Source organism: Leucoraja erinacea, chromosome 15, assembly GCF_028641065.1.
Source record: "Leucoraja erinacea ecotype New England chromosome 15, Leri_hhj_1, whole genome shotgun sequence".
Classification (NCBI taxonomy): domain Eukaryota; kingdom Metazoa; phylum Chordata; class Chondrichthyes; order Rajiformes; family Rajidae; genus Leucoraja; species Leucoraja erinaceus.
The window spans coordinates 4173961-4191200 of record NC_073391.1 but is presented as its reverse complement, the minus strand read 5'-3'; the positions used below and the strand labels follow the sequence as shown (position 1 = coordinate 4191200).

Below are 17240 nucleotides of genomic sequence, written 5' to 3'. Positions count from 1 at the left end.
TTCCTTGACCTCACTATCTCCATTGCAGGTGATGGGTGTCAGTTAGAAGTCTACTATAAACCCACTGACTCCCATGGCAATCTGTACTACACTTCTTTCCACCCTGCTTCCTGTAAGGACTCCATCCCGTACTCCCAATTCCTCCGTCTACGCCGCATCTGCTCCACAGATGAGGCGTTTCACACCAGGACATCTGAAATGTCCTCATTATTCAGGGAGCGGGGGTTCCCCTCCGCCACCATAGATGAGGCTCGCACCAGGGCATCTTCCATACCCCGCAACACTGCTCTCTCTCCCCATCCCCCCCCACTCGCAACAAGGGCAGAGTCCCCCTAGTCCTCACCTTTCACCCCACCAGCCGTCACATACAAAAAGTAATCCTCCGTCAGTTTCGCCACCTCCAACGTGACCCCACCACTCGCCACATCTTCCCATCCTCCCCCCATATCTGCCTTCTGCAAAGACCGCTCCCTCCATAACTCTCTTGTCAATTCTTCCCTTCCTTCTCGTATCACCCCCTCCCCGGGCACTTTCCCTTGCAACCGCCAGAGATGCAACACTTGCCCCTTTACCTCCCTCCTCGACTCCGTTCAAGGACCCAAGCAGTCGTTCCAGGTGCGACAGAGGTTTACCTGCATCTCTTCCAACCTCATCTATTGCATCCGCTGCTCTAGATGTCAGCAGATCTATATCGGTGAGACCAAACGGAGGTTGGGCGATCGTTTTGCCGAACACCTCCGCTCGGTCTGCAATTTTTTTTTAAATTTCAAAATAGACTTTATTCATTGATAAATATATAAAATTCCTGAACCATTCAAACAAACAAATTCATCCGACATTTTCGGAGACTATACAAGTTTTTTCAGTACAATTTTTTTTACATTTTTCAAATTTCCCCAAACAGTCCCCCACCCGTGCCACTCTGTGGCCCCTGTCCAAGTAATAAATATATACAGTGTTTACAGTGCGAAAATTCCATTTGATATTTTCTCTTCCACAAAAGATGTCCCCCACCCGTGCCACTCATGTGGCCCCCTGGCGTGGGATACCTTCCCTTAATTTAATTTGAGGGGCGTCTCCACCATACCGTGCCCCCCATGTCCAGCAGCGGAAGGACCCTAGATTGTGGCCCTCCCCCACCGAGCCTTGGCGTTGGCTGCACCAAGCTTCAGCGAGTCCCTTAGCACGTACTCCTGCAGTCTGCAGTGGGCCAGTCGGCAACATTCCCTGACGGACATCTCGCTCAACCAAGCTGACCACCCGGTGGCTCAGCACTTCAACTCCCCCTCCCACTCCGTCTCCGACCTCTCTGTCCTGGGTCTCCTCCATGGCCACAGCGAGCAGCGCCAGAAATTGGAGGAACAGCACCTCGTATTCCGCTTGGGGAGTCTGCATCCTGGGGGCATGAACAATTTTGTTAGTCCTTGCTATCTCCTCCCCTTCCTCAGTCCCCCTGCTGTCTCCTCCCATCCCTCAGCCTTCGGGCTCCTCCTCCTTTTTCCTTTCTTGTCCCCACCTCCCCCCCACCCCCGATCAGTCTGAAGAAGGGTTTCGGCCCGAAACGTTGCCTATTTCCTTCGCTCCATAGATGCTGCTGCACCCGCTGAGTTTCTCCAGCCTTTTTGTGTACCTTCGATTTTCCAGCATCTGCAGTTCCTTCTTAAACACTGATCAAACCTTAATGAGAGCATAACCCCAGAAAGCAACCTGCTAGAGGAAGGCCGTCTACTTTTATTTCCATGTATAGAAGTAGTAACTTCTAATAATGTTAAGAAACTAAATGTTTCATTTTAGTTTTGTTTATTGTCACGTGTACCAGTAAAAAGCTTTTGTTGCGTGCTGCCCAGTCAGCGGAAAGACAACACATGATTACAATCGAGCCATTTATAGCGTACAGATACATGATGAGGGGATAACGTTTAGTGCCAGTACAGTCCGATCTAGGATGGTCCGAGGGTCACCAAAGAGGTAGATAGTAGTTCAGCTATGTCCTCTTTATGCTCCACAAGTCCCTTGTGTTTCTGTTTCCTTTACAAGCATGTTTAATATCCTGAATGGAGAAATGATAATATTTGATTATTCCTACAACATAGCCTTTCACTTGTTCACATTTGGCAGTATTGCATTATAAATTGGAAAACAGTGAGAACGATATTTCAGTGGCCTGGTTTATGTCGCAAAAAGCATGATTTATCAGATGCGTTCTTTTATAGTCTTTGCTCTCATTTTGATTGTTATATTTAATAAAGAGCAAGCTGTTTCTTTTCTTGTAGTCTGTCCACTTAATCTAATTGCTGCTTTTTTCCAACTCACTCCAGCCTCCAATTATCATTGGTTCATTTGCAATTTAAACTGACTCTTTAATAACTTGTGTTTACCTTGTGAACATCTACCCATTGTATGTTTCATTCTTGATTCTTGCTACGTTTTTAATCTCCAATGGGCTAAAGTGGGGAGTGCAGTAACAGGCTCCTAAAGTAGGGAGTAGAGGCTCTAAGAAAAATTCAATCAGATCGGAATCTGGTGACTCCTAGGTTAGTATGCAGCAGTCATGTAGAAATGAATCAAGCATGGTCTTAATTACTTCTTAAATCAAATAACCTACAATACCTGTTGCAGCTTTCATTTCATTAAAAACTGCTTGGATATATTGCTTTGGCTACTCATGTATTTTTTTTTTAAAAGCAATGTGCGTTGTTTCGGAACGGTTTTTGTGAAGTTGGATTATAGAATATTTAAACTATTAATAATAATAGTAATAAACTTTATTATGGACTCAAGGTCCAGACAAGGGGCAACATTACATTAAAAATGCATTGCATATCAAATATCATAAGTACATATAAAATCTTGGTATATCACTTGTAAAAACATCAAAATTTATATATTTTTTTAAAAACACAATACTTGTTAAAAATCCAGATTAAAAGATGATCAATGTCCTACAACGAGACAACGATACCAGTGTCTCCACAGCTGGGATTCGTAGCGTGTAGTGCTAACCCTTATGTTTGACAAGGCCACAATAAGCACATTTTTAGAGTAATTTATCCTGCAAATGAATTTATACATGTGGTGTCTTAGGATAGCTTCTAAAGTACTGACTCTTGCAGCCACAAACATATTACTGGCACTACACCATCTAGGTTCTTAGCAGTGTTCTCATGGCATCGTTATATGCCACCTTTAGTCTCTTCATACTTGTCTTTAAATAGTTCGACCACAGGTGCGCAGTGTAGAGTGGTGTGCAGTATGCTCTAAATAGCGACATCTGCACACGCACCAAATTTACGCAAGAGAATATTCGCCTGTACATACAGCATACGTCGTTGCCTATAAATATCCTCATCATCTGTCATTTGTTCTGTAATAATATGCCCTAGATATTTTATCTTATTACAGACACTAAGATTATTGTCAGACAATTTAAAATCAGGAAATTTTAGACATTTATCCTCTTTGGTTCTACAGATCATAACAGCGCTCTTAATAGCATTAAATTTAATGTCATGTTCCGCACCATACACAGAACATATAGTAAGGAGCTGCTGGAGACCAGCGCTAGAGGGACTAAAGAGCACAAGATCATCTGCATACATAATATGGTTCACTAAAATATTACCAATCACTATTGTAAAATCTTGACAAATGTTTTGTTTTTAACCCCTTTCACACAATGTAACTCCATCCAAAGCATCTGTAGTACTAGTACAATGGGTTACTTCATTGGATAGTATATGGGAGAGATTGAGGTAGCTTAATACATTGTTGCTTAAAATAGTCCATGATGCTCAACTTCATCTACAAGTAGTTAAATAGTGTCTCAGAGCTTGCTGCCCATTGGGTGAGAGTAGACATGGTACTCAATGTATCCAATTATTTTCTATTTCTGCAAGGTGGATCTTGCCGGGAGTGAAAATATCGGCCGTTCTGGAGCTGTGGATAAGAGAGCTCGTGAAGCTGGCAATATCAATCAGTCGCTACTTACTCTGGGAAGAGTAATCACAGCATTGGTGGAGAGAACCCCTCACATACCCTACAGGTAAATCTGATGCTTCAATGTTTCAAGCTGAAGTAAGATGGGGAAATTTGGAAAGCTAGACCTGTTGCACAGATTCCAGTAAGTCACTGCTTATTGGGAATGAGGGGAGGCAAAGTGCTGGAGAAACTCAGCGGGTGAGGCAGCACCTATGGAGCAAAGCAATAGGTGACGTTTTGGGTCGAGACCCTTCTGTGGATGCTGTGAGTCTTTTATGTTTACTTTACAATAATTGGCAGTGAACACCTGGGTCAAAAATAACCATATCTATGTCTGGCTTTCTTTGCTATTCGTTTGTTTTTTTTTAGAGAATCGAAGCTTACCAGGATTCTTCAGGACTCTCTTGGGGGACGAACTAAAACTTCAATCATTGCCACCATTTCCTCAGCTTCCTTGAATCTTGAAGTTAGTATCATTTAATTTGTGGCTGTTCTATTGTTCTTTGGTATTGTTTACTACTAAATTTGTTTCCAAAGTTGCTTAATTGCTCATTTTAAGTACAACCACTTTGATTACTTGGAGTTGATTAATAGCGTCCGATATCTCCTAACAGGAAACCTTGAGCACTCTGGATTATGCCTATCGTGCAAAGAACATTTTGAATAAACCAGAAGTTAATCAGAAACTTACCAAGAGGGCCTTGATTAAGGTACTTAATATGATGCTTCACAGTTTAAACTAAACACTGAATTTGTGAAACCAATCGTGAACAACATTTTGAGTCATTATTTTGGAAGTCTGTGGTGCAACATAGAAATGCTTGAGACAAAATATGTACAGTAAGGAAACTTTTCTCCTGAGGTTTTTATTTTCGAATGTATTATTTGTAAAACTATAGCCATGATGTTCTGAAGGTTTATAGTATCACAGTGCAGCGCCACAGCTTGTTGTCTTCAGGATGTGAACGGAGTGTAACAGTTTTCATAACATTTTCTTTAATGTGTTCATTAACTGTTCATAGTTTGTCCAAATTAGCTTGTTTGTTCATATGGATAACTAAATTGATTGCAGGAGTATACGGAAGAGATTGAGAGACTGAAGCGGGATCTCGCTGCAGCACGTGATAAAAATGGAGTGTTCATGTCCGTAGAAAGCTACGAGTGAGTTCACATTTTATATACAAGTATTGCCAGTGTAAAGTGTTGAAACCATGCACTCTTTATATTCGCTTTAATTTGGAAGTTTTTACACACTTAGTGCATTGATTTTTTTAGAAATTGTGGACAGGGAGGCTCCTAGTGCGGAGCTTTGTTTGGACTCCCTATTTAAGGTGACCTGCATTTTTCTTGTTCCTCCTGCCCATGGTTTCGAATGTGGCAGGAACCAAAGATACTATAGATAGACCACTCCTGCAAAATCCAATGGACTGACGTGTAGTACGCAACGGAGCGTAACTTTCGCCATTTCAGTAACCCGGCCCTATCTTTGACCCGACCCGACTTCAGTTATGCGTTCAGTTAATGAGCAATTTCACCCTCCTCCCTCCTTTACTGCAAAAAAAATGAACACTTTCATTTGGTGGTGGAGGGGAGGTGGGGGGAGGGGAGGGGACCCCGAATGCTGCAAAAAAAAGTAATATTTTTTTTGTGTGTTTTAAAACATTGCGGGACCAGGGTTTGTTTTTAGAAAGAAGGTGGACACAAAATGCCGGAGTAACTCAGCGGGACGGGCAGCATCTCTAGAGAGAAGGAATGGGTGACGTTTCGGGGCCGAGACGCTTCTTCAGACACTTTGTTTTTGGAAAACTGTTAGACCTACGAAATAAATGCAACATTCCTGTGTAGGGGGAATAAACGGAGATGTGCAAGTGTCTGGAGATATCTATCTATATAGCGAGAGAGAGAGAGCGATATATATATATATCTCTCTCTCTCTCTCGCTCATCAAACGGGTCATTGCAGCTATCGAAAATGTGCGGAAATGTTAAGGGATAAAACAAAAAAGGGGGGGCCGGCCATCGCTCCGTGTCCGAGGGAAGGGGGGGGGGCTTGATTGGGTGCAGGATTTTCTGGAGCTTCTTCCTAATGGTAATATTTTGTATGTTCAAGGAGGACTAGGTAGGAATGTTATGTTATAAGGAGGACTAGGTAGGAATATCAAAATGATCACCTGCAGCTGGGAAACAAAAAGATGATTTGTGTATGAAGACGCCACGACCAAAGCAGATACTAGAGCGGAGACGGAAGCCGTTTACTGAAATGGTGCTGAGGATTACCCATGACCCTACTACTGCTTTTCGTTGAGTGGACTATCTTGCTCCGCTATAGCATCTTTGGCAGGAACTAATTAAATGCAAGCAATACTGGTTCTTTATTATCTTTCCTTTATTATTGCTTTTTATGCATTTCTTTCATTCATTTGTTCTGTATCTTCCTACATCACCGTCTCTCTCTTTCTCTCCCCCCCCTTTCCCCTGACTCTCGGTCTGAAGAAGGGTCTCGATCCGAAACGCCACCAATTCCTTTTCTCCAGGGATGTTGTCTGACCTGCTGAGTTATTCCAGCTTTTAGTGCCCATCTATGCTTTCTGACTAATTTGGTATTAATGGCACCTACAGTATGGGCATTAATTTCATATCTGGGCTGCAGGGGATATAAATGGAGACATAAGGAACTCCAGATGCTGGAACCTTAGCTAAACACAAAGTGCGGAAGTAACTCGGCGAGTCGGGCAGCATCAGCGGAGAGACAATTTGGGTTGGGACCCCTCTACATACCAGAACCATGGAAATGCAGCATTTGGTGCAAAATGTAGATATGAGGAATTGAACTCTGGCAATCCAACTTTTTTTTTTTCCTTCCTTTAGATTTATGCAGAGTAAAGGGACTGGTCTGGAAGAGCAGATTGGCGACTATGTTGTAAAGATTGCTGCTATTGAAGAGGAGCTGAAACAGGTAAGAAGTTACCATATGATATTCCCAGAATGACAGCGTGCATTTAATGTGTAACCCTAATATGGCAACATGTCCTGTGACACTTCACAAGTATGATACATCAAAATGTAAAGTTCAATCACTAGGTGTTCTCAGGACAAGTGTTCATGTAAACAGGTTTTGAGGAGCACCTTTGGTTCGGGAGGGGGGAGGGGGGGTGGAGATTTTAAGACCCAGAGCAAATGAGGCTGGAGATGTAGCTGTCTGTCATCGATTTGTAAAAGATGTCAGAATGGTGGAGAATGCCAAAGGTTTCTGGGAATGGAAAAGATGCAGAAGTTGTGTGACATGAGGCCACAGCAGGATTTACTGGCGTAAATGGGCCATCTGTCCGCATGGGCAGGTTGGGCCAAAGAGCTCGTGACTCTTGTCTCTACAATCCGCATTTTTATTTTTATTTTCACTTAAATTTTTATTTATATTTATTTATTTATTTTATTTATTCCGAACAAGTAAAGACATTAACGACATTAATAGTAACAAAATCGAAATTATCAAACAATTGGACATTACAATCAATATTTACGAGCAATGAAAAGACCAAAAAGCAAATTTCCAATGTCCAACTGTGTCTGTACAAGCTCAAAAAGGAGTGAGAAGAAAGAAAAACTTATTAAATCTCACCCCTTTTCCCCAACACTTCTACCATATTTAAAAATCAATTAATTAATAATAATAATACTACCCCAGGCAATTTCCCATAATACCTACTGACATACAACTATTATACACATACAAACTTCATATATGAAGTAACCAAACATAAGTAAACAATTGTAAAGCAATAGACAAACATTGGTTTTTAAGAGATACTAGACCAAGTGCAGACCCGTTGGGTCTGTTTCCCCAACAGCGTTGCGGGGGGGGGGGGGGGGGGGGGTACTTGCGGCATCACACTCAAATTAACCACCCCCCAAACTCACAGGTGGGGGGAGGGGGGTGTGAGAGAAGGGAGGGAGGGGAGAGGAGGAGGAGGAAACGGGATAGATTTGGGAGGGAAAGGAGAGCGGGGTAGGGGGTGAGAGAGGGGGATGTGGAGAGAGATGTGGGGGAGGAGGGAGGGAGGGAGAGGAGTGGGGGGAGAGAGGGGAAAGAGTGGGGAGGGAGAATGGAGGGGGAAGGGGGAGACATGGAAGAGTAGGGAGGGAGGAGGAGAGGGGTAGGGGGAGTGATGGAAGAGGGAAAGAGGGGTAGGAGGAAGGGGGCGGGTGGAGAGAGGGAAGGGGGTGGGGTAGAGAGGGAAGGGGGATGGGGGAGAGAGGGATGGGTGGGAGCGGGATGAGGAGAGGGAAACATAGAAATTAAGTGCAGTAGTAGGCCATTCGGCCCTTCGAGCCTGCACCACCATTCAATATGATCATGTCTGATCATCCAACTCAGTATCCTGTACCTGCCTTCTCTCCATACCCCCTGATCCCTTTAGCCACAAGGGCCACATTTAACTCCCTCTTAAATATAGCCAATGAACTGACCTCAACTACCCTCTGTGGCAGAGAATTCCAGAGATTCACCACTCTCTGTGTGAAAAATGTTTTTCTCATCTCTGTCCTAAAGGGTTTCCCCCATATCTTTAAACTGTGACCCCTTGTTCTGGACTTCCCCAACATCTGGAACAGTCTTCCTGCATCTAGCCTGTCCAACCCCTTAAGAATTTTGTACGTTTCTATAAGATCTGCCCTCAATCTTCTAAATTCTAGCGAGTACAAGCCGAGTTTATCTAGTCTTTCTTCATATGAAAGTCCTGACATCCCAGGAATCAGTCTGGTGAACCTTCTCAGTACTCCCTCTATGGCAACAATGTCTTTGAGCATTGGGCATTGTGACATCACACGATGGAACGTTCACCATGGGCTGGGACTCCTGCAAACGCATATGTAAATGATTCCATTCCGATTGGACATATGTGAACACTGGGCATTGTGACATTACACAATGGAACGTTCCTCTGGGGCTGGGGCTGATTCTATGGGTGAGATGCAAGTTTTTTTTTTAAATATTGGGGGGGTGGGGAGAAGGTTTTGATTAAAAATGTGTACATAAACACGACAAGATGTAATCAGGAGTTTCTATAAGATCTTCCCTCAATCTTCTAAAATCTAGCGAGTGCAAGCCGAGTCTATCCAGTCTTTCTTCATATGAAAGTCCTGACATCCCAGGAATCAGTCTGGTGAACCTTCTCTGTACTCCCTCTATGGCAACAATGTCTTTGAGCATTGGGCATTGTGACATCACACGATGGAACTTTCATCGGGCTGGGGCTCCTGCAAAGGCATATGTAAATGAATCCATTCCGATTGGACATCTGTGAGCATCGGGCGTCCTTAAACTTTTATCCTTAAACTGTGTCCCGCTTGTCCTGGACTTCCCCAACATCGGGAACAATCTTCCTGCATCAGACAAATGCAATTCAGGACTTTTCTCTTCACAAGCAAAGTCAGAATGACGGTTAGTGAAGAATTCGAACAATCGCTGAACGTTCAGATGCTGCGCGCGCCTCCTGCACCAAGGGGGGGGGGGGGGGGGGGGGGGGAGCGTATGTCGTCACGCAAAAAGATCTTGAAGCGGTGAGCTCCGCTATAAGATCTTTGGTCACACACTAAGCTCGCGCCTCCACAAACAGATGAGCGTCTTCTTGAATGGAGAGCGCGTGGCTGCCTCCACAAACAGTCACACGCACTGTGGACCCGCCCCCACAAAAAATATTGTGTGAGGAAGGGGAGGGGGAGGAGAAGAAGAGGGGGAGGAGAGGATGGGGGAGAGAGGTGGGGGGGAGGGGTTGGAGCGGGGTGTGCACGAGTCGAGAGAAGAGAGAAGGGGAGAGAGAGAGAGGAACAACAACAAAAAAGCTGGATAAACTCAGCGGGTGCAGCGGCATCTATGAAAAGGGCAACGTTTTTGGCCGAAACCCGGAAGGAGGGTTTGACCATTCAATTCGCTCCATAGATGCTGCCGCACCCGCTGTGTTTATCCAGCTTTTTTTATGTCGACCATCGATTTTCAAGCATATGTAGTTCCTTCTTAAAAGCAGAGACTGTGCACGGGGGAATGAGGAGGGGAGGGGGAAGAGGGTGGAGGGAGGGGGAGAGGGGATGGGAGGGGGGAGAGGGGAAAGAGTGTGGGGGAGAGGGGTGGGAGAAGTGGAAGAGTGGGGAGGGAGGGGGAGAGAGGGGTAGCAGGAATGGTGGAAGAGGGAGGAGGGGGAGTGGTGGAAGAGGGACAGAGGGGAAGGGGTGGGGGAGAGAGGGGATGGGGGAGGGGGGGAGGAGGGAGGGTGGGGAGGGAGAGGGGTGGGGTAAGGGGGAGAGAAGTGGGGAGAGGGGGGGAGGGGGGGAGTGGTGGGAGGGACAGAGGGGAAGGGTGTGGGGGAGAGAGAGGGGGGGTGGGGTAGTAGAGGGAAGGGGTGGGGGAGAGAGGGAGAGAGGGGCGAGGAGAGGGAGAGGGGGAGGAGAGAAGGAGGAGAAAAGTGGAAGAGTGGGCAGGGAGGGAGGGGTAGCGGGAGTGGTGGAAGAGGGACGGGGGAGTGGTGGTGGAAGAGGGACGGGTAGGGGAAGGGGTGTGACGGGAAGGGTAGAAAGGGGTGAGGGAGGGAGAGGGGTGGGGTAAGAGGAGAGAAGTGGGAGAGTGGGGAGGAAGGGGTAGAGAGACTGGTGGAAGAGGGACAGAGTGGTAGGGGAAGGGGTAGGGTAGAGAGGGAAGGGGGGTGGGGGAGAGAGAGAGATGGGTGGCAGAGGGAGAGGGGTGAGGAGAGGGACACATAGAAACATAGAAATTAAGTGCAGGAGTAGGCCATTCGGCCCTTCGAGTCTGCACCGCCATTCAATATGATCATGGCTGATCATCCAACTCAGTATCCCGTACCTGCCTTCTCTCCATACCCCCTGATCTCCTTTAGCCACACGGGCCACATCTAACTCCCTCTTAAATATAGCCAATGAACTGGCCTCAACTACCCTCTGTGGCAGAGAGTTCCAGAGATTCACCACTCTCTGTGTGAAAAATGTTTTTCTCATCTCCGTACTAAAGGATTTCACCTTTATCCTTAAGCTGTGACCCCTTGTCCTGGAATTCCCTAACATCGGGAACAATCTTCCTGCATCTAGCCTGTCCAACCCCTTAAGAATTTTGTAAGTTTCTATAAGACCCCCTCTCAATCTTCTAAATTCTAGAGAGTATAAACCAAGTCTATCCAGTCTTTCTTCATAAGACAGTCCTGACATCCCAGGAATCAGTCTGGTGAACTGTCTCTGCACTCCCTCTATGGCAATAATGTCCTTCCTCAGATTTGGAGACCAAAACTGTACGCAATACTCCAGGTGTGGTCTCACCAAGACCCTGTACAACTGCAGTAGAACCTCTCTGCTCCTATACTCAAATCCTTTTGCAATGAAAGCTAACATAATCATCTGGCTCATGTGATAATTGATTGGTTTTAGGATCTCTTATTTTATGAATTATATTAGAGGCCTGATGTTTGCGCAGGCGTCTGGCCAGGAGTCTAGTTGCTTTTGGACCTGCTTTATAATAGGTCTGCTTTTCGAATCTTGCCCTTTTTTCCATCTCTCCCCTGAGGATCTCATCTATCTCCCCCCTTTTTTCCTTAATCTGTTTTAGTACCAACTGATCCTGTATGTTTTTATGTTTTTTCTCCAATTCTTTCAGTTTTTCTACTTTATATTCATACGTAGCTAGCCGGGCCTATTTACCTCAATCATTTGCTAGTCAGAGCGATCAGCTTTCCACGTATAACTGCCTTCATAGCATCCCACAGTATTACAGGATCCACATCCCTGTTATCATTCTCTTCTATGTACCTTTATATCTCCTCCCTTATTTGTTTCACATTTGCCTTATTATTCAAAATACCCACATTGAGCCTCCAAACAGTATTTCTTTTTCTACTCTTCAGGTGTACTGTCAAGCTGATCGCACTGTGGTCAGATACATCTGCCACCCCGATTTTACACTCTGTCATCCTGTGACTTTCACCCGTATTCATTAACAAGTAGTCAATCCTGGAGTAGACTGAGTGAGGTACTGAATAGTGTGTGTAGTCGCTTTCTAAAGGGTGAAGTTCTCTCCAAACATCAATTAGGCTAATTTCCTGTACTGATGTGTTAATAAACTTGGTCAGATGCATCTTGGGTTTTTTTTAGGCTTGTTGTATCCAAATTATGATTCATGACCACATTGAAGTCCCCTCCACATATCAAAATACCTTCAGTCTCTAAAGCAATAATGTCAAACAGGGTTTTGAAAAAACATTTGGTACTCTCTGTGGGGGGGGGGGGGGGGGGGGGGGGGGTCATATACATTGATCAGTGTCACAACTTTGTTTTCCAACTTTCCTTTAACTAATACATACCTTCCCTCTTTGTCCCTGACTTCTTTATGGCGTTCAAATTGGACTGCATTTGTAATAAGGATAGCCACTTCCCTCTTTTGGCTAGGTTTATAGGAACTATAAAATGCACTTCTAAAGCCAAAGCGTTTTAGTTTCTCATGTTCTTGTTGAGGCAGGTGGGTTTCTTGTAAAAATAGTACCTGGGCCTTTTCTTTTTTCAGTTTAGCCAGTTTCTTAATCTAGTTTAGTTACCTTGCTCCTTTTAACTGGATTATTCATCCCATTTACATTGAGTGACACCAATTTGATAGTATTACGTGACATTTAATTTACCTACTCCTGTCTTGCATTCATAAATCATAACTTGAAACTGTGCAGGTCTGAACATCTGGACAACATGTGCCAAATAAAAAATAGAAAAGAAAAGAACAAACAGTTGACTTCCAAGTAAGGGTTGGCAGGTATAGGGGATCGTCCAACGTCATCTGATAGCACTTATTTTTTAGTCCAAAAGAATTTGTGACACAATAAAAGCTAGTTGGATGGGGTCTGCTCAGACTCCTGTAGTCACTCTCTTGCTGTCTCACTCTCATCTTCGCTCCTCTTTCCAACTCTCTGCCATGTCAAAGCCTGGAGAAGACGCTACATCTCTGGGTCCGCCAGCTCCTCAGCGCTGTAATCAGGTGTCTCCACGGAGTAGCCTCTCCTCCTCAGCCCCTGCGCTGCGTCTTGTGCACTATGATATGTGCATGTTCCCGAGTCCCTGTGAATACGCATCTTGTCCAGCGGGGTCTGGAAGCGGACACCTCTCTCCTTCAGGGCCCACTTTATTCCCTTATAAGCCTTGCGCTTCTGGACAACCTCCGTTGCATAGTCGTGGTCAAATGATAGACGTCGCCCGTCAATCATTACCTTCTTTCCCCAGGCCTTTTTCAATACCATTTCTTTGGTATTAAACTCCAGGAAATTTACCACTATAGACCTAGGTGGTGAATTACCTTCCGGTTTGCGAGCCAAAGCTCTGTACGCGCGCTGGATCCGTACGTTGGTGTCCGTTGTTATTACGAGTTCAGTTTTTAAAAGTTGCTCCACAAATTCAGACATGGATTTGCCTTCTTTCTCTTCAGGTACGCCGTAGATGCGAATGTTATTTCGTCTAGACCGTCCTTCCAAATCAGTCAGTTTTTCTTGCATGGCTTTCCGTTTTTTCATAGATTTAAGCAGCACATTTTTCACAGCCATGTTAATTGTCTCGGCCTCTTCAATTCGTGCTTCAGCTTTGTTTAGTCTAGTTTCATGGGCGTGGATTTGTTTGGAGTTTGCAGAAGGTTTATGATAAATTTCTTGCTTCAGTACTCTGAGTTCATGTCTTCTTTGATTCTTTAATTTTATGTAAGTCCACTTTATATTCAGTCCTGAACTCATGTATTTCCTTACTGATATTGTGTAGCATTGAGCGCACGGTTTCTGCTGAGTCATCTTTTGAGCTTTGAGCTTTGTCCATCTCCGGTGAATTCTTTCTTTCTCGTCCGTCACATTTCTTTTGACTTCTAGTTGTCGCACCTCCACTGTGAATTATGTAGCAATTAGTGAATTAAGGGAGGCTAGTTTTAAACTTGCTATCGGGACCTCGAAATTAAGCAGCCATCTGCTCGCGTCGCCACCGGAAGTGGCAATCCGCATTTTTTATGTTTAAACAAAAGGAGTAATGGTGGTATGCAAATAAATCAAAGTATTGACACTCTGAATGCTCTACATCACTAGTTAAATTGGAGGAAGAGTTGGCATTGTAAGGAGTCAAGGAGTGTTTGAGTCTGGGTCTTGCCAAAGCGAATGTAGCTGATGATGACAAGAGTAAAAATGAATTGCATGTGCCCTGATCGGGCTTCTATCCTAGGATTTTAAAGAAAATTTTAAATGCCTTAAGAAAATTATTGATTCCCTGACATTGGAGAAGTAAAACCAAAATGCTAAGTGCTGAAAGCAGACCTGCAGATCATCTGTGGGCATAACATTAGTAACATTGAATGAACTATGAGATCCGCGCGCTTCTGAAGTCCAGACACCGGGCATTCGTGTCTGAAGATACTGAGGACTACAAGAAGACCAGATACGACCTTGGTAAGGCCATCAAAAAGGCCAAAAGGGACTTTTGCTCCAAGCTAGAGGATGAGACAGATGTTCGGCAGCTGTGGTGGGGCCTGAATGCAATCACCTCTTACAAGGCGAAATCAGGAGGCAGCTCAAATGTCAGTGCAACTTCACTCCCTGACGAGCTCAATGCGTTTAACGCACGCTTTTATAGGGAGAACACTGATGTGCCTTCTCGTGCCCCCATTCGCTGTGATGGTATTTCGGTCACGATCACTGAGGTCGACGTCAGGAAATCCTTCAGAGGGGTGAACTCTCGGAAAGCGCCTGGACCTGATGGTATACCCGGTCGTGTTCTAAAAACCTGTGCGGACCAACTGGCTGGAGTTTTTACAGACATTTTCAACCTCTCACTTCTGAGGTCTGAGGTTCCCACCTGCTTTCAAAGGGCATCAATTATACCAGTGCCCAAAAAGAGCAAGGTGATGTGCCTCAATGACTATCGACCAGTGGCACTGACGTTTGTGGTGATGAAGTGCTTTGAGAGGCTGATTATGGCGCAAATCAACTCCTACCTCAACAAAAACCTGGACCCACTGCAGTTCGCTTACCGCCACAACACATCAACGGTGGATGCGATCTCGCCGGCTCTCCACTCCGCTCTGGACCACTTGGACAACAAAAACATATATGTCAGGCTGTTATTCATTGACTACAGCTCGGCATTTAACACAATCATCTCCTCCAAGCTGGTTACCAAACTCGCGGAACTGGGTCTCTGCACATCCCTCTGCAATTGGATCCTCGACTTCCTCATCCACAGACCACAGTCTGTTTGTATTGCAGGGCTCTCGCTTAACCTTTTTTCCCTGTTGCCAGCCGGGCAACCTTGGCAGCTTTTTAAGTTGCCAAATGACAGTTTAGGTGGTTATTTAAGATGGCTTGCATAACGCGTGCGATAATGTGCTCGGACGAAGTGCGTAGTTACCAGTCGGAATTATACTCAATGAAGCATTCACATATTATTTCTGCTTCAAATAAAGTCACAAACTAAACATATTCACCAATCAAGACATGATTTATCCCACAATGATATGCAGCAAAATCATAAGACAGTATCTCAACTCTTTTTACACATTGCAATGAATGCAATTTCTATTAGTTCTTTCCACTTCCAAACAAAAATGTGGTTTGATTATTCAGCGTATGATCAACCTGTGTCAATAAATCCTGGACCATGGTAACATATATGCGTAGGTATAGTTGTGAATGTTGCTCATTAAATAACTACAGTACTGATACTCCATATTAGGAGCATTGATTTGCCATTAAAATAAATTCTGTAATAACGTGTCAACGGTAGCAGTAACAATCGAACACTGTGGTTTTAATGTTTCACGTGTTCACAATTTAATTAATTCATCTTCATGGATTAAAACAAATAATAACATTGGAAATTAAAACACATTTGATTGCATTCGTTATCAAACATAGTCAATGTTCGCTCAGAAGATATTTCCAGGACAATAAGGTCAGGGAGGGGTGTGTGTTTGAATCAGTGCGGGGCGGATAGATGGCGGGGGGGGGGGGGGGGGGGGGGGGGGGGGTCAGTACAGTGTGGATCGGAGGGTCTGTGCAGGATGAATGAGGGGAGGTGCAGGGTAAATGGAGGGTGGGTCAGTACGGGGATGAATGCGTTGATTAGTACTGGATGGGTGGGAAAGGGGGTAAGTAGGAGGATGAATTGGGGGACCAGTGTAGGATGGATGGGGGGGGGGAGGGAGGAGGAGGAGGAGGTGGCAGGAGAATCAATGCGAGGTGGAGAGGGTGATCAGCGCAGGATGAATAGATTGGGGGGGGGGGGGGGGGGGGGGGGGGGGGGGGGAGAGGGGGGGAGAGCACAGGGGATGTCAGTGACGACTGAATAGAGGTGGGAATGGGGATCCGTGCGGGATGGAGAGGAGGGGTCCCAGGATAAGGGGGAGTGGGGTGGGGTCGTACAAGAGACAGAGAGAGGGAGGGGGGGTGGAGGGAAGGTCAGCGCTCCTCGGACAACATCGCCCGCTGCCTTGGCCGTTGGGAACTCCTCGCCACCGCCTCTCTCCTCTGCCAGCCAACAGCAAGGTGCGGGGCTGAGCGGTGCAGCTCAAAGATCCCATAGCTATAGGATCTATGGTGCAGCTGCTTCAGAAGGGTCGGGGCGAATGACGGATCCTGAACAGCGGCAGCAGCGCCGCGACAGCGGCTTCATCGCGGGAGGAGGTGGAGATGGAGCCGCTGTTCGGGGCCCGTCATTCCCTTTGTCACCCCGCACCTAGTATCTTTACTATGCAATACAGCCGTCACCGCCAACACAAAACGTTGCGTTCCTTTCCTCCAGAGATGTTGCCTGACCCGCGGAGTTACTCCAGTTTTTTGTGTCTGGCTTCGGTATAAACCAGTATCTGGTTGCCAAGCCGGGCAAAATGACTCTGTGTTTAGGTTGCCCGGCGGCGCTTTGAGTGGTCAGTGGCACCCGGGCAACCGTTAATTTTGAGCCCTGGTATTGGTGGAAATGTGTCAGCCTCGATAACAATCGGCACGGGAGTACCTCAAGGCTGTGTGCCAAGCCCCCTGCTGTACTCACTCTATACTCGTGACTGCATAGCCGGTCATAGTGCGAACTCCATCAAGTTCGCTGACGACACCACTGTTGTGGGACGTATCACTGATGGGGACGAGTCAGAGTATAGAAGTGAGATCGACCGTTTGACCAAATGGTGCCAGTACAATAACCTGGCTCTCAACACCAGCAAAACCAAGGAACTGATTGTGGACTTTGGATGGGGGCCCATAG

General features: G+C 45.6%; 1 protein-coding gene across 2 annotated transcripts in view; it reads left to right on the top strand.

Annotated features, from left to right (window-relative positions):
- kif11 (kinesin family member 11) overlaps positions 1 to 17240 on the top strand; it is an 80455-nt gene that overhangs the window by 24895 nt on the left and 38320 nt on the right. For both annotated transcript variants that reach the window (XM_055646619.1, XM_055646621.1), the window contains exons 9-13: positions 3897 to 4042; positions 4348 to 4444; positions 4593 to 4688; positions 5051 to 5139; positions 6846 to 6933. In XM_055646619.1, the coding sequence (XP_055502594.1) occupies positions 3897 to 4042; positions 4348 to 4444; positions 4593 to 4688; positions 5051 to 5139; positions 6846 to 6933 (516 nt within the window). The remainder of the gene's footprint in view (positions 1 to 3896; positions 4043 to 4347; positions 4445 to 4592; positions 4689 to 5050; positions 5140 to 6845; positions 6934 to 17240) is intronic.